The 25,965-nt window shown below is 39.5% G+C and overlaps 1 protein-coding gene across 1 annotated transcript in view; it reads right to left on the bottom strand.

The window, feature by feature from the left end:
- The window catches only part of LOC102513259 (charged multivesicular body protein 3), a 54,141-nt gene extending 31,130 nt beyond the window's left edge, over positions 1-23,011 (bottom strand). The window contains 2 exon segments of the mRNA XM_032469727.1: positions 20,086-20,225; positions 22,757-23,011. Of these exon segments, the coding sequence (XP_032325618.1) occupies positions 20,086-20,225; positions 22,757-22,982 (366 nt within the window). The 5' untranslated portion in view covers positions 22,983-23,011.
- Positions 23,012-25,965: the final 2,954 nt, after the last annotated feature.

Genomic DNA, 25,965 nt, shown 5'->3' with positions numbered 1-25,965 from the left:
ATATTCTTAAAAAAAAAAAATCAAAATACCATTAGTTGGAGTTTACATGCTGTTGCCCCCACTACCACCTACTCAGACTCTGGTTCCCTAGGTCCTCTTAAAGACATTTGAATTTGGAAGCTGTGTCCTCGTCACTTCTTCAGCTATCTCGGTTGTGCTGAGTTCTGATCATCTGTTCCGTGGGAATTCCTTCCGTTCTACCTGTTGCATGAGGATATTAGAAAGTAAAGTGATCTGTATATGAACCAATAAAAACTTCTGGTGAGAAGATGGTACAAAAAAATTAAAGCAAAGCGATTGCCTAAATTTATCATGAATCAATGTACTTAAATTATTGACAACAAAGAACAAGAACAGAATGATTAAAACACAGATGATTCAAAAATAACATTTTTACAATTAAATCCATTTTTTCTTCTCTAAGTTCTTAATTAGATTCAATAGCAAAAAGGATTCAACCCTTCCCTCTGTACCTTTTGTCCCTTTGGTAGCATTTTAAGGAATAATGAAATGGCCAAGGGGGACAATAAGGGAGCAAGGGGAAAGATTACATGAATAGACTTCCAGACTCCCAAATAATCTAAAGAAGAGGTAAAAAAAAAGTATGTGACTACAGGAAAAAAATCAAGATTTCTGTCTTGGAGCAGGCCATAAATATCAGTATCTTTCTCACTATTAATGGCTACTAAAAATAAAATTTCTTTTGCTTTATCTCCCACCTTTACTAGATGGGTGGTTAAAAAGTCTAGTAAAAGGCAATATTAAAATAGGTTTTTAAAATTCAAGCCAACAATTACTTATTGAATATCTACTCTGAGTCTAATATGTTAAAGATATAACAGTAGATTATAGCATTACTCCTTAAAGAAAGAAAGACTTACACACAAAAATAATCAGAGACAGAAGAAAAACTCTTGAGCAGAACACAAACATGTGCCCCACTACAGCAGTTAACCAGAAAGTTCAGTAACTAGAAAACCCACATGCTTGTAATCTTTAATTCAGTAAGTTGCTCTAAGAATTCAAACTTTCTTTTTAAACACAGTTGAAGTTTAGAGTCTGTCAACCTTGAATATTTCCTTCAATTCTTCACCTGCAGGAAAATCGGACAAAAGCACTGTTTGCTATGCTTAACAATTAAGGGATGAGTCAAGCTTCCCTGGAGACCTGGACCTCTGGCAATTATTTCCTCCCTGACATCACTGTAATGTTTTTATTGCATGTCTAACATTCAGAAGGCATTATCTCTATTTTATGCCATGCATGTTGATATTTAATGCATTAAGCACAATTCATATCTTAAAGTTCACCTGAAAAAGACATGTACCTAGTTTTCCACAGTTACACAGTACAGCTCAGGATGACAGGGATGCGCAAGGTATCACTGGGAAATAAGAAGGGCACATGACAAGAAAGGGCCAGGAGCAATGAGGTTGCTCCACTATTGGCCTGCTAAGTTTGATCACTCGAGTAGGGTGACCACCACCTGAGCGTTCGCTGTAAAGATACCTTTGTTTCTTTATAAGCCTGATGGGGAAAGAAAAAATGGATAGGAAGGTGTAGAATTCCTGGAGAAGGTGGGATCTAGCCAGACAAAGCAGAGAAGAGGGGTGAGAAGGCCAGGCAGAGGGGATAGCCAAGCACCACGCTGAGAAAAACTAGAGCAGTGGAACGGAACAAACAGGTAGTACACAGTGTCACCCTGTGTCTGAAAGGCGGGCCGGGGACAGGTTCTGAAGGGCCTTGTGAGCCAGAGTTAAGGAGATTGGTTTGTCTGCTAGGCTAGTACTATACTGCAAAAAGATTACGGCTTGCTGAAGGTTCAGATGATAGCATTTTTTTAGCAAAGTATTTTTTAAATTAAGGTATGTACATTGTTTTCTTAGACATGCTGTTGCATTCTTAATCGACTACAGTATAATGTATACGCACTGGGAAACCAACTATTTTGTGTGACTTGCTTCACTGAGATACTTGCTTAATTGCGGTGGTCTGGAACCAAACTGGCAATATTTCTGAGTGCCTGTAGTCTCCAAAGTGTGGTGTGCCCCTGGATGCTGAAGGAGAAATTTTATTTATCTTTTAAAATATCTGTACTTTGTGTACATTGCAAATGGACAATATTATATGTATTAATTGAAATCAGAACCTTAAGTGGAGGGCTAGGGAGGTTCGGGGGTGTGTGGTGAGAGAATGAAAAACTGTTTGACACTTACTAATTACTTAAGCCCTTCCAGGAGGAGCTGTTCAGCAGATAGCTGTACATAAAGCTGTAGATCTGGGGAGGGCACCTTTGGCTGGACATGTCGATTTGGAACATCTGCTGAAATCATGAGAGAGACTAACAGAGGACCAACAGCAGAACTCTGGGAAACACTAACATTTACAATAAAATGGTTACTTTTTTTTTCAAAAGGAAAATGAGAGCACAAGCAGCAGTGTTTGTACTCTTACTTAAAAATGTTAAAAAGCTCCCAAGTGTTAATACAAAGTTAGTAACTGCTAGCCCTTATTTCCATTACTGTATGAAGATGAGGCTCAGTGGATCATGAAGAAAAAAAATATTTCTGTTAGCAATCCAACGGCAATTCAAAATGAGAAAATTTAATTTTCTTACCATTTTGAGGAGCAGTCAACAAATGATTTTAAAAGTCTCCCATGAAATTTGGATCTTTTGAAGAAATGACTGACTACAGGGTTGCGCCAGGGAAAATACAAAGCAAGCCTGGAACACCTTGTGTCAAAAACGAAGAAGTGTTCAAGACTGAAAGGGACATGTCAATAATAGAACATGAGAGCTGGCTGAGGGGGGCTCCCCCTTACCAAATTTGGGATGATTTGAGCATCAAAAAGAACAATAAATTTTAACACATTGAATATAAAGAGAATCTGTGAGTCTGCAGTAGTATTTCAAAGTACAAAATGGAAAAACGGGAAGCTCTTCTTCACACACACACACACACACACACACACACACACACACACAAAAGCCACCTAATAAATGTAGAATGAAGGATGGAATTAGAAAATTTCCATGTCACAACTCCTATTGAATAACTGATTCAGGCTAATAATCATCAACAAATATTAAAACCATTGAGTTAAAAGTTGTTGAAGAACAGAATATTCACAAGGCTTCACAGTTTCCTTCTTGATTGTAAGGTGGAAAAATACCTTACAGTGCAAAGATACGGCAGATATTACCTTAACCAAATTTAACATCACCAACAATGGGATGAACTGACAGCCTGTGCCTCCTGATGTCATACAAATGGGAAATACATATCATCTAGGCAATATTCTTTAACTTAAATTGAATCATGAAGAAACACTCAGACAAATCCAGAAATGTGGAACATTCCATAAGCCAACTAGCCTGTACTCTCAAAAAATGTCAGAAAACACTTCAGAAAAATGGGGGGGGGGGGTGGAGTGGGCAGGGGAACTGCTCTAGAGAAAAGGATGAAAGAAAGGAGAATAAACCCAATGCATAAACTTTGAGCTCCTAATAAAAACAAAAATCATAGAGAGATCTGGAATATTTTGGGTGCAACTAGGGCATTTGAATTGTATATTGGATATTATTAAATCAATGTTAAATTTCTTGGGTATGATAATGGTGTAGTGGTTATGTAAAAAAAGTCCTTGTTCTTAGGAGATACACAGTGATATATTTAGTGGGAAGGAAGCATCATGATGACTGAAATTTATTTTAAAGGGATCAGCAAAAAAAAAAAAAAAAAGAGAAAAGAATAAAGATTATACACATATAAAGAAGAGATAAAGCAAATGTAACCAAATACAAACACTTGGTGAATTAGATAAACGGATACTCACTGTACTATGTTTCCAACTTTTCTGTATTTAAATTTTTTTCAAAATAAAAACTTAGGAAAAATATATAAAGTAATCTATGTGGCTAATATGCTATAGGTGATTTTATTTACCAGAATACACTCATAAATGACTTACTACTTAAAATAAAGCCTACCATAAAACTCCCTCCCATCAAAGCTAACCAAGCTACAAGGCAGACTAACATCACCTCTGGCTGTTGTCAGCAATGTAATTTCTGTCTTTTTTATTTCCCCACATGAGTTAAGAATCATCTGACTTACCTGTGAATTAACAAACCAGACAAGCACTTAGAGCTCACAGCCACTTTATCAAAAACAATTTAACATGGGAAAAGCTATAATGTTCTGGTTTTAAAATAATTTATTTCATAGGTCTGTTTTAATTTCATGTCTCAGAGCATACATTATTCAACCAAGAGGTGCTGGACAAAGATTGTAAAAAGGGAGGAAACATTTAGGATAAGAAACCACCTCAATTCCATTAGAATTTGATCCTACCTTGTCAAGTCTTGCTAGGATAATTTCTATCATACTTCTTCTGTGCTTCCAAAAAAACATTAACTTCAGAATTTCCAATGTTGTAAATAAAAACTTTCACAATTAAGTATGCATTCAAATCGACACACAAGGCAACCAAATAATTGTCATCAACATTAGCATAATGTGTATTTCCTGTCACTGCACTAACATTAAACTAAACGTCAAACCACAAAAACATTGTGACTAACATTAAAAAGGCAAGCTGTAAGATACTCAAAGCTTATAAAGGACAAATTGCACATGGTTAAGATGGGACATCATTTGACAAGGGCTGGTGTTGTGCATATGGCTGCTTTTTTTTATACGAAGGCCACCGGCAAACAGGGCAACAGTGTCGGCCCCCAGCCAACCACATCACAATGCAATTCTGATGGAACACATGACCACAAGGCAACCCCATTAGCAAACATCCATTTTCAAAATTCTCTAGGCAAACAACACATTCAGTACAGTGCAGCATATCAGCAGGCCACGCTAACCAATCAGGCTCCATATCTTCATTAGTGTTATATGATCCATATGACCTCCCCTTCCTTTCGTAAGGGCCGGTCTGACAATATTTATTGGCACACGAACAAGCCTCAGCCTCACAGTGACTTGCTCTTCCTGCAGAATGGTGAACTACGTTTTGTTTATCTTCAAACACTTCCTTCTCACTGCTAGAAGTGTCTGTACTCTCACTGTCTGAGTCATTTTCAATATCTTGAGAACCCTCCGACAGTTCCTCTTCAGACTGGACTCCAAGACATCTGAATCGCCACATTGGCAAGTTTTTTATATAATCAGTCGGTATCAGAGGGTGAAGCCAAAGGTCGGGGAAAGCTAAGCGCTCCAAGAACAAGTCAGGGTCTTCGTCCCAATCAGACTCTACAGGGAAGTTCTGAAAAGAAGCGATCGGGTGGAAGAGGTAGCTGGTGTACCAGTCCCACAGACTTGATAACCATTCTAAGTTATTGGCATTCACTTCATCATTGTTGTTGCGCCGTCTCTTCTTCTCAAAGTAATCGATCAGTAACCCATGGCCAAGGTATGTACTAAGAAACAAGGCTGGGTGTGAAGAATAAAACATCCAGTCCGCCCTCACCCACGAAGCCAGTGTGGTTGTGTTGGAGTATCGCAGCAACTTCAAGCTGTATTCATAAAAGCTATCCAGGTAAGGGAGCTGTAAAAAGCCCAACACAGGTAGCCAGGAAATAATTAATAGAGAGTTATAAGTCCCTAAAGTGCTTATGAGAACCACAAATCGCTTTATGGTGGCTCCTTGCGTGATAAATAAGTCCATCCAGGCCATAAGATTAACTAGAACCAAGCTCAAAACAAACAAATCATTTACTTCAGGTTGTACTGAGCGCAAAAATGAATCCATGGCCTGAAGGGATATAAATTCGCCTGTGTGGTTTCCGTATCTGTAAATTCCTTCCGGAGTTCTAAGTATGTACGATGGCATGTTATGTACACCAACATCTGTCATGTAACTCTTGTTGTCCCAGTTTTCCACATTTACAAAAATAAACTCAACTCTTCCAGTAAACTTTATACTTAGTGCAGAGAAGAAAGCTGGGGGTTGGTCAAGGTTTGCAAATAGGTATATTTTTACCCAATATTGATCACTTTTATTCCATTCTTCTTTCAAACGTTCAGCATTATAAATGGTTTTGATCCGAGAAGCTGCGTGAGCAGTTATCCACTTAAAAATGTGCTCCACTTCAATCTTGCGCCCACTGTATTCTTTAAGCATGACCTTCCCTTTAGAAGTAGTCGTTTGTGGAACGGACATTATGAGCGTGGATCGTACCCAGCCTCTTCTCCTGCAGTATCTGTAAGAGAGGAAACTGTAAGGAAACAGCTGGGCTGCCAGATGAGCTGGCTCGCTCGTCTCCGCTGTTGTCTTCCCCTGGTAAATTTCCTTAGCACTTGAAAGACACCCTCTCCCCACAAACACATAACCTGTAAACGATCAAAAGCAGTGTCAATACCTGGCAGCTGTATAAGAGGAAAAGCAAGCTCTCTTTTTGTAGTATTTTTGGTTCTTTCTTTTTCACTTTGTTTTTTTTTTTTTTTTTTTTTTTTTAAGAAAAAGTGTAGCTTGAAAAGCCTTTGAGTCAAGGGAATCAGCAAACCTTTCAGCATCGATTATGAACCTACTAGTGCATTACGTGCTGGTAAGATTCAAAAGATAACAGGAAAACAATTCCTGTGTACAAAGAATTTAAAATCCTGTTAAGACAAAACAAAGTATAAAACTCTACATATTCTATTACTAAATAATATAAAAGAAGTTTAAAAAAAAAAGGGAGTATCATTGGGAGTTTGAGCTGGTGAGGATTTCATGAAAGTTTTGGGAACTGAACTAGGTCTTGAAGGATGGTTAGATTCAAACGGGCAAAGGAGAGAGAAGAAAACACATTACTCTATATGCTGAGTCCCTGACTTGAATGCAAGCTCCTGAGGGTAGGAGCCATGCTGCACCCATTTATTATTAACCCAAGAACCCATTACAATGCCTGACGCACACAGGCAGTGTCACAAAGTAATCTCCACAAAAGCTCGCCTAGAAAAAAGCAAGTCTCATCTTTTTTGTACTCTCTCATTTCTTTAATGAGGATCATGAAGAGGAGTATTTAACATAGAGAAAACAAAGGTTAAGAAGTTTTTAGGGGGGCAAGGGTATAGCTTAGTGGTAGAGTGCATGCTTAGCACTCAAGAGTTCCTGGGTTCAATCCCTAGTACCTCCACTGAAAAAATGAAGTAAAATAAATAAATTACCTCCTCACCGACCCCTCCAAAAAATAGTTTTCAGATTAAGAAGTGACTCAGTCCGAGGATGACCCCCATTTTACAACACAGTAAATACAGAAGAATTTAACTAAAATTAAATCATTTTTAAGATTTATCCAGTGGGGTCATGACTCCAGACCTCTTGGAAATGGACAGGTTCTTGCTATAATATTTGTGACAAAACTCTACCCCTAAAAAAACTAGATGACAAGTGAAAGGAGATACTGGAAAATAAAAACAGCTGCTGTATTACAGTGGAGAGAAAATCAGCGAAACATTTTTTTTTAAGTTTTATGATGTGTAAATTTACGTTAGTAAAGTTGGAAAAAAAAATCTACCATGTGGATACATTTTGTTCACTACAGATCTGTAAATGGATGGTAGTAAATGTTTAATTTTTTATTTTGCTATTCAGAATATTGATATAAAAATCATAAATGTTATGCTTTAGTTAATAAGCATGGATTATATTTTATTAAATAAGCATATTACACATTTATGAGATCAGATTAAGAGAGACAAAAGTCTTGACATACGTGGCATACATCACATTTTATGATTTTATGATGATAATACGATTAATTTTATCTCAGGTATTTTGTGATATAGTTTAACGTAAGTGAACACAACATGCTATGTCACAAAGGCAAGGTTAGTAATGACTTTGGGAAACCATCTGGGCGACTCAGAACCAGAGACCATGACTCAGCTCCTTGTTGAGTTTATTCACTTCCTTCCCAAGATAGGTATCATTAATATCAATACTGCTTTAATTGCAATGGTTTGAGAAATACATACTCCTACAAAATAAAATATCTTCTACTCTGTACCAGTGTCCAAAGCAAAATAATAATCATTGCCATGAATGTGATTTTTATCCTCCCCTCACAAAACAAGTCAAATGTATGTAGATAATTGTGTTATTTACATCTTCAATACCTAACCTGCTGTACTTTTTTAATTGCATAGGATACTTGTAATGACACATTGGTCATTCTTTTTATCTTTCTATAACCACCTCAGAGAATATATGGCTTCTGATTTGTGTCATATAAATTAAATGACAGTTTTTTGGACAGAAAGCTTTTCCCTGTAAAACAGCAAAGTCTTAGTGCACACATTTTTTCATGTAAGAAAATAAATGTACTATGTACTTTCTTTTCAGTTCAGAGCTAAGTGATAGTTTTAAGGTTTATCATTCCAGAAGGAATTTAAGAGTACCCAGGACAATAACATTTTGTATGTCATCATATGTCTTTCAGATTAAATCCATGTTTTCCACACTTGATATCCAACATCCAAATATCGTATACCAAATTAATTTGAAAACCCCACTGCGAAACAGAAATGAAGACTAATGTTCATACTATTTTTTAGAATGTTACTTACTGTATATCAATATAAAAGGTTTGCTGCCAAGTCAGAAAACCTTCTAAAGGTGTGAATAAGTTCGATGAGAAGCCCATGACAATATTCTCTCGTGACCAAAAGGAAGCCTTTTTGAGATCTCATAAGAGAATCTGAAGACTAAACATGACAGAAAACATGGCTGGTGAGTTCTGGCACTCCAGCTGCTGGCATGGCATGCTGTATTTAAAAAGAAACCTTGGTATTTCTGTTCATAAAATGCTGCTTCTTCAGACAAGGTCACTGGCCTCCTCGGCCTCCCTATCCCCCTCTGCAATCTCCCCTTTCCTTCCCTAATTATTCCATAGGCACCCATCCCTGATTCTTTGACCATAAGCCCGCCTGGCTCTGTTTATCATTCAGCTTCTGTAATTCCAGTATCCTCCAACCACTCTACTATCCCTGCCCCATCTCTCCAACCTCCCAAAGATATATACCCCACCTCACTTTCTACTTTCTCCAAAGGGAAAAGAAGGGAGCAGAGCATTGACCTGAAAAGCCCTTTGAGATAGATCACTTGGTTGGGGAATGAGAGGAATGAGGACCAGGGAAGCTGGCCAAGCGAGAAAGAAATCAGAACTGCTGCCAACGCAGAGTCAGATGCTGCACAGAGCGGTGGTCCTGAAAGTCCAGACGGGGCACTAAGCAAGTCACGAAAGACCTTCTTCACAGTGGGACTGGCACATCAGAGGAGGCCGCCGTGGAGGCCACCCCGGGAAGGAATGACAGTCAAAGAAAGCCACATAGGCTGAGGGGTAGAGATTCTGCTGTTTTAGAAATCTGAGATCAAGATGATGGCTCAGTTACTCGGTGTGTGATTAGAACGCTTGCAGAACACTGTTCTTTGCCCAGTTACACCCTGCATTGAGATTCTCAACACCCTTTTCCTTATCAACCTATTTTGTTCTTCTGTATCTCCATAATCCTCAAAAAAAAGGTGGGGGGGAATGACCCTGACTAAGCACAGTGTCTATGGCAGTAACAGGTCCTGCTCCAGCTGGAAGGCTTTCCAAATAAGAGGAAATGAACATGACAGTACCGAAACTGACGCAAGTAACTCTGCATCAAGATCGTCATTTCTGCGATGGAACTGAAGAAGATGACACACAAGTGCTTTTTTAGTAACAAAAAATTATAGCTTCTGCAGTCAACAAAAAAGCAGAAAGTTGCTCCAAAAAAGATCTCTTCCATCATAAATAACAGGTAGGATTATTTGAAGACAAAGATGAACGATTCAGAGGAAAACTTGGAGGTAGCTTATATGTATCTTTTCACCACTCCTTAGCTGGTATAGACTCAAAAAGAGCTTTTCAAAAGAAAAGCTACAAAATTTGCACTGAAGTCCACTGGACTCAGTTATGACCCTTCTGGTGCATGTTCCTTTATAAGATTACAGTAAAAATCAATACCATATAATATCACTCATATGTGGAATCTAAAAGAAAGAAAGAAAGAAAAAAGAAGACACTAATGAACTCATCGACAAAAGAAACAGACTCGCATACATAGTGAACAATCTTTTGGTTACTGAGGAAAGGGGGTGGGAAGGGGTAAATATGGGGGTTTGAGATTTGCAAATGTTAGCCACTATATATAAAAACAGATAAAATTCAGATGTCTTCTGCATAGCACAAGGAACTATATTCAGTATCTTTTAATAACCTTTAGTAAAAAAGAATATGAAAGTGAATATATGTATATATATGCATTACTGGGACATTATGCTTACACCAGAAATTGACATGTTGTAATTGACGATACTTCAATAAAAGAAAAAAATCAGTGCTACCATTTCCTTCAGTTTGTCACGTTTAACAGATTATCTTCACTTTATGTTGTGCTTAGCTTCATTCTGAATTCTTTACTGATGTTGTCTTACAACTTACATTAGACTGTAATGTGTTTAACCTTGATATTTTTGTGCATTTGTTTTTACTTGGTATTGTTAGTATACTTATAAGTCACAGTATTTAAAATGTATTACTTAGTTCACTGATTTTTAAAAAATAAATTCTGAACATCTTTCAATAGAATAGTGGTATTTAACACTGGCTTTTGGCATTATCTGAAAAAGAAATCAAAATATCAGAACTATCATTTGTTCTGGTATTTCCATCACCATCAGGCTGAGGGAAAGATCTTTCAGTTGGACCCTATTTGGGAATGATGGAATATGACCAAATGCAATTGTCTTTGGTAAACAAAAGACAGAAATAAGAACGATTTCCTTTTCATAAGAACATTAACACTTAGGCTATCCTGGACATTTCAACAAAAGGCATCAAATATGATCAAGGTTCTCTCGTGAAGGTGAGAGAGGGAGCTTTGAGGGTAAATGAGGAGACTAATGTGAGTCAGGAGACACAGGAACCTCCCTTCTTTTCCCCAGCTTTCAGGGAGTCCTCCCACCGCAGATTTCAGCCTACGTTACGAGTGAGCCAAACAAGGACAGTGAGGAGAACTGAAGCAAACGTGGGTCTGAAGGAGAAGCACAGGAGAACCTGAGGGGTAGCAGTGGTGGAGGCGGGTTTTCTACAGTGAATGAGTTTCCCTCTGTGACCACATGTAAGGGACATGGTAAGTCAGCTGTACCCACCTATGTTAGAAAGGACTTAACATTGCGGGGTTTTTATGCACGTATCATATGCTCCCTCCTCATTACTAAATAGAACATGCTGTACAGGCTCATCTTTAATTAAATACTTATTGAATGGGTAATTAAATGAACAAAAGAATTTGTTAATAATGTGGAGGCACTTGAAATTGAAATAAAACACATGTCAAAGAAGAAACAATGCAATAATGAAGCAAGAAATAACGTGACAGACTAAATACTGGAGATGATGACAAAAAGAAAAACAAAAATGTCAAAAATATCTGCAAGAATTCTTGTCTGAGAAAATGGGGGAAAAAAACAGTAAAGGACAGAAAAAAAAAAAAGGTAGAAAGGCACACAGTTTATCTAAAAAGAAGATAAATATGAATCTGAACACTGGGCTTAGGGACCAGGGTGTAGAGGGGCACCCATATGGCAGATGGAAATGAGTGTCACAATGCAAACTAGAGGTCCAAGAAGTATGGAAGAAGATTCAAGTCAGCACAAAGGTGTCATCTAGAGCCATAAATGTACTGAATTCTCTTTGGGAAATAAAATGGAAACAAAAAGATTGAAACATACTGTAAAGAGTCACCCCCATTAGAAAGAACACAGAAGAACAGACAAAAAGAGATCTCAGAAAGGAAGGTATCTGCCAATCACCAAAAACTAGTAATCAAGTACTCATGTAACTGTGTGCTAAACGTTATAATTAACTTTTAGTTTAAACAGGCTTGTAATACCACTGTCCTTATTACATTAAAAAATTCTGATCAGAACTCAAATTATAAGAATGGCCTAATCACCTTACCTGGGGTCACTGGAACAGTTAAACGTGCCTGTACGTATTCCAAATCTTGACACCTTTTTCACCATTTTCTCCCAGTGGATTTTACCCACCAAAGGACTTCTGTCATTTGCTATGACCTATTCCCCCAAAAAGAAAAACAGAAACTTTAATCACCTAAAATGGAGTCAAACCAACCATTTATATCTATAACTTCACTTTTTTTTGAAAAACATACTCTGTTCCCAGTTCTTGTTAACTATATCATCACGTTATCACTGCAGTTTTTACAGGAGGAGCAACCGTCCAACTGGAAAAGATTTAAAACACGGAATACAGTACATTAAGCTCTCACACTCTGTGGCAGTTACATAGAGGGGGAGTCAAAGCCGTATTAAAAACACTCGCCACATTCTTCACCGTGTGGCCCGTCCTCCAGGGTTAACTTACGCAGGAAGAGAACGGCCCTTGGGGTCATTTCTCTGCTCTAAAAAGAAATTTTTAAATAACTCAAATAAAGCTTACTAAAAATTACCACATGTGGGTTCAACAAGTTCAAATTTCAGTTTTTTAAAAGTATAATTATGGAGCCAAGAGTCAAACACATGTTTTCTATTAAACTACGCTTTGACTAAATCAACACTAGTATTTCTATGGCTTTTTTCTTAACAATCACAAAAGGTACTAACATAAAAATTACTGTAATAAATTCTGCATTCCTGAACTTCTGCTTCAAATGTTCAGCTTTCAAATACAATTATGATTGCGAGAAGAAAAATATTTTTTTAAAAACAAAAGAAAGAAAAAGGAAAAAAACTGTAGATTAACCTTCAAAACATACAATGACTTCTTTCTCAGCCTAATTGTTAATACCTTTCCCTTTATTCCCTAAACTTCCTGCTTTCAATGAAGGCAGAATTTCAATAGAGGTATCAGGAAAAATAAATAAAAATTATATATTAAAAACAAACGCAAACAAAAATAACTAAATGGAAACTTAATGGAAAGCCAAAAATGTCCTATGCCTTCATGAAACCATCTGTTTAATTTATTTTAAGCCTGGAGTATATAGGCCAAGTTTATTTTCATGAATGCTGTGTTACTGATACTACTTAATTCAAAATTACAACCCAGCACTCTGGGGGCCTCTAATCTTTCTAGGAGGAAGGGCCATGTTCACATTCACAAAGCTCCAGGAAGTGAAATCCCAGGGGAGCGAGTGTGTGAAATGAGTGCCTGGGGGAGGCAAGAGATGCTGCAAATGCCTCATCTCTGGCCTCTCGGCTGGGAAGTCTAACAGGTTTCAAGGGCAGCAGGAGGAGACAATGAGTGTGGTGGTGACAAGTTAAAGTTCACATTATGTGCCAACAGGTCACTGTCCAATAACCCCAGTCGTATACCCTTGATACTATCACCCTCATACCTACAGAGACATACACACAGATATGGAACATTCTGTAACATAACTTTGGTGCTGAATAAATACACACACAAATACACAATCTAGGGCATTGAACAAATTATTTTGATAGTACTTTCAAGTGAAAATAAATGGTCTTATTGAGGGAGATGCAAGTTAGTATTAAAACGCTTAGATGGCTGGGGTAACCAGGAGGAGGGCCATGGAGGACGTGGTCTCCGTAGGTGAAACTGCTTTCTGCGGAGGGTCACACAGGCTACACTGCCCAGGAAGTTCCTAGCTGCCACACTTTCCCATGGTCTGAAAGTCCTTTATGAATTTTATCTGAAGAATAAGGATGAACAAGCAAGGCAGGCTCCTCTCTTCTCATCTCTTCTTTTCTCTTTTCTTTTTCCACCACTGAAGCGTCAACATGGTAGTTCTTTTTTTCTATCAAGTAACCAAAGAAATCTTGAACTGACTTTTCAGATTACTCAGGATCAGGAAATCTCTGTAAAATCATATGGCCATACTCCCTGGTCTTTGCTCCCCTCCCCCACCCCCTTTTTTTTAATAAAAGAACTCCCCTTTCACTCCTATTTGCTGATCAGGGCTACAAATACACAAATACTTCAGGTCTGTGTTTATCATGACACTGTGTCAAGGGGTTAATCAAGAGGTTGCTTTACTCAATATGAGGTTTGGCGCTCAGCCTAGCGGCATCTTTCAGTGAAGATCTTGATCACTGCAGACTTCCTTTCAGACTTACAAGAGCCCCAGTGCTAGGAAAGGAAGTAGGAACGAGACGGGGTTGTTCCCGGGCACCCCTGGTCACTGCACAGACAACAAAAGTGTGTGAAGAGAGGTGGGAACATCCCTGAGACAGGCCCGTGACAATGTTTAACCCCAGGGCCTTATTGATTCAGCAAGCTATTCCAACATCTGCTCTTGAAGAGTTTAATAATCCCTGACTAAGAACCATACAAAAATGACAAATCCGTTAGGCACTGCATGAAAGCATTTTATTTGACTCTATAGTTATATTCACATGATTAGAAATTGCTTTGTCCAACGTCCTATATAGTGGTATTATTCAACTGAAAGTTTAGCTTAAATTAAATTTGGTGGAGGCCAAATTAAACAACCACTAAAAATGTTTTCATGAAAGAACTCGTCTGGCTTGCCACATGGCACAACAAAACACTCTAAGCCTATTACTACTGTACCACATCAGTAAGGGTTTCCAAGTTACAGCTCATATCCAAAAGCACGCACAGTGATTCTGAACGGCACTCAAACTGCTGGTAAAAGGGGAAACATATTTCTCAGCAGTTCAGGAAGAATGTTGCATTCTCTGTGGGGAAAATTTTCAGGGACGAGAAAAAAACCCGATGAAAGTACAGCCTGAGTTCCAAGTCTAGAACAGACCTGGCAACACAGGCTAGAAGTGAAGCAATCTTTCCATCCTCCTTCCCAGGGTATCTGCTTCTCCAAACAGCATCCCTGCACCTGCTCGCCATCGTCATTTCCTGCGGCTAGGATGGTGCCTAACTCATTTGGGCACTCATTAAATATGTATGTTGAATTAAACTACTTCAGCTTTTTACAGTTTAGAAACCCATTCTTTTACTTCTGTTTATAAAGGTTCTCTAAAGCCTCCAAGTTTCTGATTTCTGTTATAATAAAAGTCCCTTCCTCAGCAACCTGTTACCTGGGATGTTTTCTGGACAAACTTCAGCACAACTGGTACATTGCCATGCAACTGCACATCAGTGTTCTTGACCCCAGTCACAGGTAATGACTTCTAGTTCAGTGTATTTAAAAATACACTTTTTTAAAAAAACAAAAACAAAAACAAAACCCAAAACTACCAGGTTTTTCCTAGTACTCATTTTCCTAGGTTCCACTTCACTGTCTCACAGTTCTTTAGGATCCCTCAAGATGCTAGCCCATCACAGACCATCTGGGAAAGATAATCATAAGCTAAGATTTTTACTGGTCCACACATTTTAGTAAACCCAACTGTATGCTGTTTTATGGCACAGACTGTGGGTTATTTGTCTTCTTTGCCCTCAATGCTTATCACAAGGTTCAGCTGGCACACACTAGATTTCAGTAAATATTTGTTAGATGGTTGGATGAATGGATGAACCCGGTGGCTTGCTGGTAAATGTTTAACAAGTAGCTCTCCAGAAGAAACCGGAAGCTCTAATTTCTATTATTTGCTGATTTCCTTGGTGTAAATACTCCCACATGGCTGATTTCAAGTTACCAACGTGACATCGCTATACATGGAGTTGGGAAGAGCTGGGATTGCTGACAATCTGCCCTTCATGAGGCAGTGTGAGCCGGCTCCAGCACACTGCTGGACGGAACTGAGCTGAACAGTGTGAGATGTCAACTTCCCACACTTTCTGATGGCAATCTTGTGTAGTCCAGTTACACTTACAAATTAAAACCAGCCTCAGGTTACTGCCTAGTTCCTTCCACATGTATTACAGGTGTTACACAGGTCAAAGAAAAAACCCACACACTTTTGCCCACTTCTTAGAGTGGGTTTTACTAATAATCAGGACATTTGTCACATCCCTCTCAATACTGTTAGTCCCCCACGTGGAGGCTAGATTAAATAACGTAACTCCATATACAAGGAGTGTGGAGCCACGTTATTTTCTGCATCTTTCAATATTTCATTATAATGGAGTTTCTACTTTGAAAAGTCATGGGTCAACCTAAATATATATATGCATATTGTATAAAATTATTAAAAGTAAAGATGACTGATTGACAAAAACAATACTCAATGGCATTTAATTATTTCTTTGGTAACCTCACTAGTTTTCTCTATGAGTAAACACAAATAAAAGCCTTTCATCTCTACAAAATAAAGGATAAGGTAGCTTGCCATGTAGTTCATCTTTAGAGTAGTGCCAAGAGAGGAGTAAGTAAGTTAGAACCTCCCTGAACCTAACTACTGTCTAGGAGTAAAAATAAACAAGTTTTAAAACAGCTAGGAACACTTTTCAGCCAAACAAGAACAATATTAACATAATACTTTAGTAAATATTGACCTAAAGCTTTACTTTAAATCACACGGTGCTTTTCACTGCTACCTCCGCCCCAGTGATGCTGGATTCCTTACGATATGACAACAGTAGAGAACAGATACCACAGCCTCTCTCTGAAGTTCTTTGAACAGAAGTCAAAACAGAGAAATAGAAATGTTAAGAATAAATCCATAAGACCCATAACATATGCTAACTTTTCCATTTCAGAAGTCGATCCACTATTCCATCTGCCTCTCTGACCAAGAACCTTTTGAAAGAAAAGTAACTTCTATATGTGATGCTAAAAAGACTGCTTGGCAGTAGAATCAAAGAACCTACAAAACTGGAAACAAACAGCTAATGAAAGATATGAGGTCAGGCTAAGAACAAACTAGGAAAACTTCAAATGTTAGAAAGAATTGATAGAAAAAAGATGACTTGGTTTTTCCATGGATTACATAGTATATTATTGGTAAAGATGTCCCATATGTGTTGCTGCCTTCAAAACTAAAATTAGTTCTTTCCACCTCATGTTACAAAGAACATAGGAGAGACATGGAAAAGCTTCACGTGTAAAGGAGTATGCTAAAACTCTGCTTTAACATAAGGATAATTTATGACCACTAATCCATCTTAAAACAATTAAGAGAAAGATATGAATACTATTCACATGTATTATACAGAAAATAAACTTACTGAGTTACTGAGAAGATAGAAATCATAAGGGATGTAGGATGAATTAAATAAATTATAGAAACTCATTTTTCCTTTTGGAGTGTCATTCCACATACAGTGTTGCCAAAAAAGATAATCAACCTAGATTACCAGCTCATTCCAGGACAATAATGAACTGACCAAGTGATGGAATAGCTAAGTCATACACCCATTTATTACAGTCACATTTTCCCTAAATCTAGACATTCTTTCAATGACATAACATATGAAGGCTAACGTGCTAATTATCAGTTATATGCTACCTAACTACATTTTTTTCCTCAAGAAATACAAAAGGAGAGTATAATTCATTTGAGTAAGAAAATGATACTAGAAAACTGGGAAGAAAAGAAGAAAGGACTCCGATGTCCTTAAACACTCCTTACACGGGATACCCCAAATGAAGGCAATGTGAAGAGGATTAAATCGGGATCTCCACACCCTCACAGAGGAAAGAAAGCAAGCAAGAATAATACAGCAATCTGAAATTAGTCAGCTTCTTTTAAAACAAATAGAAAAGAATGATGTTTCAAATTATTAAAAACTGAATTCTTGAATGCTGTCCTTTACAAGAGACAGATAATCATATCTGAGCTGAAAAAGAAGGACAAGCTTATGAGAGAAATCTCTTCTGTCTTAAGAAGTTATTTTCAACTTGAAAACAAAACAAACAAAACAACACAGCGCTCTTTTAAGAGCTTAAACCGAAGTGTCTGTGCTGATTAGCTTAGCTGGCGAGTTCGCAGTGCTGAGGACAGGGTTTTGATCTCGGTCTGCTCAGTTGTCCCGCCAGGGGTTGCTCTTCCAACCCAAGCCAGCCATCTGACAGATGTAAGCCACTGGCCCAAGGGAACACAAGCCAGGCAGTGGTGATCAGCGCAAACCTTGAAGGTCACTGAATAAACTGTGTGTCCTACTGAACATGAACACACTGAAAACCACACAGTAAATACATTTCATTTTTCTTAGAAGTCATTTTCAACTATTAATACCTATGAAGTTCAAAAAATTATTTTCAGAGAAAAATAATTCAGTGATTATAATGCTAACATTCACTGCGATCCATCACGTGTTCTTCACTTTGTTCACGTGTCACCTTACCAGAGAATTCCTTGCCACTCTCTTGTCTCCTTACCCTCTTATTTTATTCCTGCCTGACAGCAAGGACTTAGCCTGTGTAGGTTCCTGGTGTATCTCCAGGGTCTGGTACACAATTAACTGCTGAATAAACTATCTGAATTCTGTCTCATATTAAGGGAGTTCAATCCATGCTTATCTTTAATAGGACATAAAAAATAGTAGATCATTTATAAGCCAAGAATATATGCTAATAGTGAACCAGAACGTGTCTGTTATCCGTAGGCAGCACTCTAAATACCAAAAGAAGTGTGAGACTTTTGACATGGCTTTTCCCATTTTGGAAGGTATTCAGTATCTTTACCATTCTTCTCTATGGGACCATTCAATGTGTGGACAAACATTTAGACACTGGACATAGGGCAGTGGGACAGCCGGTTCAATGTCACTAATACATACTAAAATTATCAAAACCAATAAGCCTTCCTCAATCAGACTATCAGAAAGAAACATCTGGGAAAAGAAACGGAACAACTATTTATAAATTAAGGCTTTAAAGATGCTACCGTTTATTTTTCAATACCAATAATTTAACACAGAAATAAACTAGACTTTGAAGCACAATGTAGAGTCAGTACCCATTCCCTCTTCCCAGTTTCTACATTTGCTGGACTTAAAAATTGCTAAATTAGATTATCTGGAGAGTAACACACAACACACCAGGGAGACTGCAAGTGAAGGGAAGGTCATGGATATCCAACGCAATCACCTGAAGAAGTCCCGAAGGGCAACCCATCAGCCCAGTGCACTACAGTACTATTCTCTCTCCTTTAGTGTATTTGTATTTATTTGAGGACCTTGCAACAGAAAATCTGTCTATCCACAATCATATTGCAGATCAGTGGCAGGGCCAGATCTGCAACCAAGGTCTCTGGACTCAGCTTTTTCTACCCTATTTTGCAGTCATTGTTCTCAGAAAGAAATCTGAAGCAGCAGCTACTTTTAATTATGTCCTGAACCGAACTTTGCCAACCCCGGTGTGAAATGACAAGAACACTGGACAAGAAATCAGGGAACCTAGGATTTGATCCTGGTTCAATAATCATAATTTTAGCTGAATTCATGTTGTTAATTTACTTAATACGCTATTTTAAGTGAATTGTATTTTAAAAAATTTAAATAATTTTAGCCTTGCCCTAAGAAATATTTATGAAATTACATGTTCAATATAATATTGATTTTTCTAATTTACATAAAAATACACAAATGATAACATGTACCAACTCACTTGCCATAAAAAAATGATTTTAAAGCTCTTCATAGCTCTAAAATTCTAATATGATAATTACATCTCCCAGTTTTGATAGCCAAAGAACTAGGATTTAAAATTAAAATCTCATCAATTTAACAAGCAAAGCACTAAGCACTCCCTACTATTCCCCACAAAGTTGGCTATTTCCCTAACAGAAAGATTCCTTTACTCTTACTTTAAAGTTCTCTTTTTAGAAACAAAATTATTTGGGATTACTGAATTAAAAAGTGGAGTTAATAAAAACTGAGAGAAACAGCACAAAGCACTAAATAAAAGGAATATATATGTTTCTTACTCTCATGAAGACACAACAATCAAAATGGATTTGCTTCTGCCGATTCTAACCAAAACAGTCAACCCTCTTTCCCCGACGCCTCCCCTCCCCGACCCTTTAATTTCTGTTTTCCTTGGTCTGCAAAATCTCTTTAAGGGGACCCTGGGGCCACCCTGGAGCCTCTCTGTGAGAACTGAGTTATGTCTAAGACACATGACACAAGTACACAGATGTGTCACCACCTGGTGACTACTATTTTAGTCAAAATAATTTCATTTCTGTCACTGTTTCTAATACCTGAACCAGCCAGATGCCATCTTTTGTGTCTTCTACAAGCTCATAGAAGTGCATTTCACCACTGAAATTGGTACTAGAAACAGATTCAGATGCTTCTTCTTCTTTGAGTGCAGAGTAGAGCTCACCTTCCATCAGGTCACCTGAAGAAAAGAAAAAAATAACATGAGTAAGATTTCAAAAATCTCACATCCCCAACTTCAATGATTTTTACGCTGTTAAAAAATTATGTCATTGTACTTTCATTGCACTCCACAGAGAAAAAGAGCAGAACCTGAATACACTTATTTAAGATTCATACATTTAGTAAATATGTAAGAACCTATTATGAGGCAGGCAAAAATGAACAAAACAGACAAAAATCCATCTCCTCACAGAGCTTATGTTCTAGTGGGGTCATCACATAATTTATCAGGAGATTACTAAATTTATGCCAGCCCCAAAAGCCATCATAATATTATTTATTTAGTTTTGTGCAGGCATCAAATAATTTTTAAACAATATGAGTTATATACTTCTGACTTACAAGATTTAGAAATGGGTTTACACAATTTGCCATCTCCACCTGTTTAAAACAGCAATAGGGTTTATATGACTTGGAGATTAGACACAAAAGATTACCTATGAGAACAAACTCCATACTCACACACAAATTTATAGTGTAAATTTACAGCTTGTATCATCAAATGAAAGAAAAACACTAATGTCAAATTATTTTAACTTCTGCCTTAAATGTTAACAATGAGAAAACAAATACTGTATCATGCAGCAAAACCATTCATAACAAATGTTTAAATTATAAAGTTAAATTGCTATACCAAGACTTCTCTGCTATAAAATGTGTGATCTGAGTTGTATTTCTGTGGGCTGAGTGTATTCCTTAAATATTACGTGCACTCCTTGTGACTCAAAGTTACAAGTATTTTTAGGCCCAAAGGAAGGCAACACTAAATAAAAATCAAAAGAAAAAAATGTGTCATCGAATTATTTTACCATAAAAAATGATTTGGCTTGGGCAGTTAAGACATTTTTCATTCCTAAACTTAGAGAGGTTTACTTACAAGAGATCTTCTACTTCATTTCCTCCACCCCACACCCCAGCCATGGTCAGAAATAAGTCACCATAAACCAGTCAGTAAACAAGTGGCAAGAACGGCACACAACTGCATGTTTTCTCTAAAGAAAAATGTATCACTTTTACAGAGTGTGTTCCCTCCTCTGCCCCAGTAGTGATCTTAACCTTAACCAGCAAATACGTGAGTACTGAAGTCCTCTGGAGTTATTACTCTTGTCTATCATATTACATGGCTATAGGATACTAAATAAGGAAAAAAATTGCCTTGTAAGAGACACAGCTGACAGATACACTTGAAACAACAAAAAAGATAACTATCAGTTTCAATTGCTTCCTACAGCAACCCAGAATGCTCTTCTCAAATTACAGTGTATTCCCCTTCCAGGAAGTGTATCAAAAACAAAGATACACTTTGTCTGGGGTGAAAAAAAATTAAGCATATTTCTCACCCAATCCTACCCCCAAACCAACAGTTCTTGAAAATACATTCTTTAAGATGTTAAATATCTCTGAGCACTATTTTAATTCTATTTCTCAACCCATTTAAGTTGACGCAGCAGTGCCTTGACACAGAAGGGAAAAAAGTTTACATCCAAGATACACGGAATTTTTAAAAATCCTGACAGAAATATAAACTCTTTCAAAACAAACAAAAACAAACAAGGTAGGCATTCACAAAAAACAGCCACCTAATTTTCACCAAATTTAAAGTAAGAAAAGCTAATACTGTACAGTGTACACTTTATGTTTAAACTCATTATTTAAAATTTAAATCTCAGAAAAAAATTTTTTTCTATTTAATTTTGTATTTATCTGAGATGGATGTTCACTAAACTTACTGTGATAATCATTTGATGATGTGTATGAATCAAATCATTATGCTGTACACCTTAAACTTACAGTGCTGTACGTCAATTACATCTCAATAAAACTGGAAGAAAAAATAAGTAAAATAAAATTTAAATCTTCAGCCTAAATGCTGCTTTGATATTAAGTACTCCGATGATGTTTTTCCCTCCGGGTAACTTGCTATTACTATGGTGACAAACGCTGCTATCTGCTATCTACAGACCTCTGAGGGTTTTTCTTTTCTTCTACCTTTAAAACATCAACTGACAAATAATGCTTTACAGTTTGTAACTGGTTCACACCTCCGAATTTTGAGAAAAATCACTCAACTTGGTAAACAAAGCTGAGAACTATTATTTTAAAATAACCTTAAAAAGACCCACCAACACCCCTACCAATTCCAGACCCGTCTCAAAAAATTGGGATTTTTTTTGAGAAATTTTACACACACACACACACACACACACACACACACACACACATATATATGTATGTAAATATATGTATGTGTGTGTATGTATGTATATATATATATATATATATATATATATATATATATATATATATATATATATATATATATATATATATATATATATAAAACCTGGACAGGGAAAAGGTGAGCAGCTCTCGAAGTAGTCTGCTCAATCCTTCCAGGTCTGGCCTCATTCTGGGAGACCACCAGGTACCAAGAAGTACGGGTCGTCCCTTCCCCCGAGTGGAGGGGACCCTCCGAGAGCCGATACTCGCCTGACTTTTCCACCAGTTCCCGGACATCCTTCTTCTCCGGCAACCCCGAGTATCCCAGTCCCCGGCACTCCAGAATGGTCTTCAGCTTCTTGAAGCTCAGTGCCACCGGATCCACCAGCTGGGTGGCAAAGATGCCAGTTTCATACCACACAATGGCCTCAAAAAACCTGGCCAGGACGAACAGGACCAGAAAATAGAGGAGCAAGAAGAAAAGCTTCAGCCACATCCTCCCCTGCGTCTTCTCTCTTTTCAGAGAGCTCAGAACACGAAAAAGAGGACGGCAGACGGGGGAGTGTGTATTTACAGCAGCCTGGGCGAGGGCACCAGCTCCGCGTGTGGTCCGGCGCCCGCCGCCGTCACCGTGGGGACATCCCCGGCCGCGAGGCAGGTGGATCCGGGGATTTGTGCGGGGGTGAGCAAAAGACCAGGAGGGGCAGAGACGCAGAGCCTCGCGCGGGCCCTTCCAGTCCAGAGGCGAGAAAAATAAAGGGAAAAAACTAAAATAAAACCATCAGTTAGACCCCGAAAGAACAGGGGCGCGGGGAGAGCCCGCGGGGAAGAACAAAATGAGGGCCGCTTCCCCAGGCGGGGGTCACCGACCGAGGAGGCGGGGTCGGCCTTCCAGCACCGTAATCTCAAGAAGGTAGGGGGGAGGCCCCCCAAATCATTCAGATCCACAAAGGAGGCGGGCGCCGGGCTGCAGGCCGGGGCCGCAGGGGCGGCGGGCCCGGGAGGCGGTTGGGGCCGGCCAGGGCTCCCGCGGCGGCGGTCAGGAGGGCGCGGCGATCGGCGGGGCCAGGCCCGGGGCCCAGCGCGGGGAGGAGCTGCCGCTGCAGCGCCGCGCCCGGCGCCCAGGCCCCAGGCCACGCCGGCCGCCCAGGCTCCGCGAGAAGCGCGGCGGGCACGGCAGCGGCGGCGGCGGCTCCAGGTTCGCTCGGGTCGGCGGGCGGCGCCTTTCAGGCGGGCGGGCACCTCGGCACGGCCCGGGAGGGGGCGTCGCAGTCTCTGCAGAGGGAAATGGGGCGCTTGGGGCGACGGTCCTGGAGAAAAAAAGCAAAAATAGGCCCGAGATGGCTCCCCGGGGCAGCTGTCGGGCCGCCTCCCGCTCACGCAGCGCCCGCCCCGCTCAGATGGGCGGCGCGGACCCCGGCCGCCGTCCCCTACGCCCCCGCCACCTCTCGAGGCCGCGGCCGTCGCCTCCCGAGCAGAGAAACAGCAGCGGCCGCGGCCCAAGCCGAGACATAACAACTGACGTCGGCGGAGGGGCGTGGCCTGGGGCGGGGCGGGGCGGGGCCACGAGGGCGCGACCGCCCGCGGCAGCGGGGAAAGGGGGTGCAGAGAAGAAGAGGGGCAGCCAGGCCAGGGGGCGGGAAAGCAGCGCGGAGCAGCAGCCTTGACGTGTGCCTTCCTAAGAGCTCCCAAAGTTGCCTCTCCAATGTCTTCTCTTTCTTTCTTTCCTTTTGCCCTGCAGATGTTTAGCAGTTGATTTTGTCTGGGGGTTGGACGTTGGGACTGTGTCACTGTGCATTTTTTGTAAAAATAAGGTAGTTAATTATCCTCTTAAAATAGGAACAAATAGAAGAGTACATTTATACTAGGTCCTAGTGAACCGGGAAAACTTTGGCACGGTTGGTTTGAGGTGGTAGAAGGTGAAACCCAGAAAACAGTGATTTTCATCTTCAGGTGAGAATGTAGTAGTTTTTTGCACATATGTGTTGGAGGAGGATTGGCCAAAAGGGGAGTTAGAACTAGGCCCAGTTATCCCTGCCTGTTACAATCCACTCCCCCACCCCCGCCACCCCCCACCGCTGGTTCAGTCTTAGGGTTACAAGCCAGGTGTTGAAGTGCTGAGTTCCCAGGACAAAGGTTGTTGAGTGTGGACATGTCCCAGTTGAAAGTTTATGTGTGTTTTCTTTCGTTGCCCTCCCTGAGTGTGGCACCACCAGGAAGAAGAACTTGTATGAAATGAGTAAGCTGGGCAGGTACGCAGTTCTGGGTTCTGTATTTGTTTAACCCCAATAGAGCTCCTCTTGGTGTCAACCTCTGTGCCAGTCTTGAGGGAGAAGAGGGTTGCATGTATCAAATAAACAGGGCTGGCTTCTACCAACCTGATGAAGAAGGAAAAGATGCAGGAGTTACAAGAGAACCGTTAGCTATTGTGCAAAACTGTCAAACGTCCTGAACTAGGGGTGAAAATTGTAGAAAAAATGGAGGGGGGGTAGTGATCCTCGATATTGGGGCAAATGAGAAATAGAAAGCAAAGACTGGACCGTGAGAAGGTAGCCCCAGAATGGTACCCCTTTAAAATAAAGCAAGCAAAGGCATTTCAGTGTCCAGCTATGGAGGAGGCCTCAGGAGGGACAGGCCCATGGGGTCAGGCTCATGGGGACAGGGAGAAGGAGTCAGAGGGGGAGGTGTAGGAATGTACAATAAGCTCTTGGCCTCTGCTTCTGTGTCTTAAGTAGTTTCAATGTGGCTTTGTTTCCATGGCTGGCAGATCAACATGAGAGACTGTATTAAACAGTTCGTTCTAACTGGCTTGGTTCTGAAATTTCAGAATCCTTGGGCGTGTCACAGTGATGCTGTTACTGGGTGATATTGCTGTCTAAAACTTGACATTTTCAGTGAAGTCCTTCACCTCAAAGAAATGTACTTCCTGGTGAGGGAAGACTTGACTGAAACTCAAATACTAGTATAAAAAAGGGGCAGATGGGGAAAATTGGAGTGTGAGTTGAGGATGGAACCAACCAGGTCAGAGTTTCAAATTGGAAAAATATTAGAGAGTGGAAGAGACTGGAAAGAAATTATTAAAGAACTCTTTGACGTTTCTTATTTGTTTCAACTGCTTCTCATCCCGACACCCTGGCCTTGTTTCCTCAAGGTTAAACTCTTAGGAAGGATAAGAGCACTGATGAAAGATCACGCAGGGTTGGTGGGACATAGGGGTGTGGACTTTTATATCCTCCATTGATGGGAATGTACAATGTTTCAGGAGAGCAATTTACAATGTGAGTTAGAAGGCCTCCTGAAATGTATACTCTTTGGCACAGTGATCTCACTTTAGGGGATGTACCCTGAGGAAATGACAGAACGTGTGACAAAGATGCATGTGCAGAGCTTTGTTTTTGCTGTAAAGTTAATGAGAGAGAGAGAGAGAGAGAGAAAACCCAAATGTCTTGCAACAAAGGATTGGTCAAATATAGTCATTC

Source organism: Camelus ferus, chromosome 28 (genome assembly GCF_009834535.1).
Source record: "Camelus ferus isolate YT-003-E chromosome 28, BCGSAC_Cfer_1.0, whole genome shotgun sequence".
NCBI classification, from domain to species: Eukaryota; Metazoa; Chordata; class Mammalia; order Artiodactyla; family Camelidae; genus Camelus; species Camelus ferus.
The sequence above is the reverse complement of the archived record's forward strand: the minus strand, read 5'-3'. Positions and strand labels throughout refer to the sequence as shown.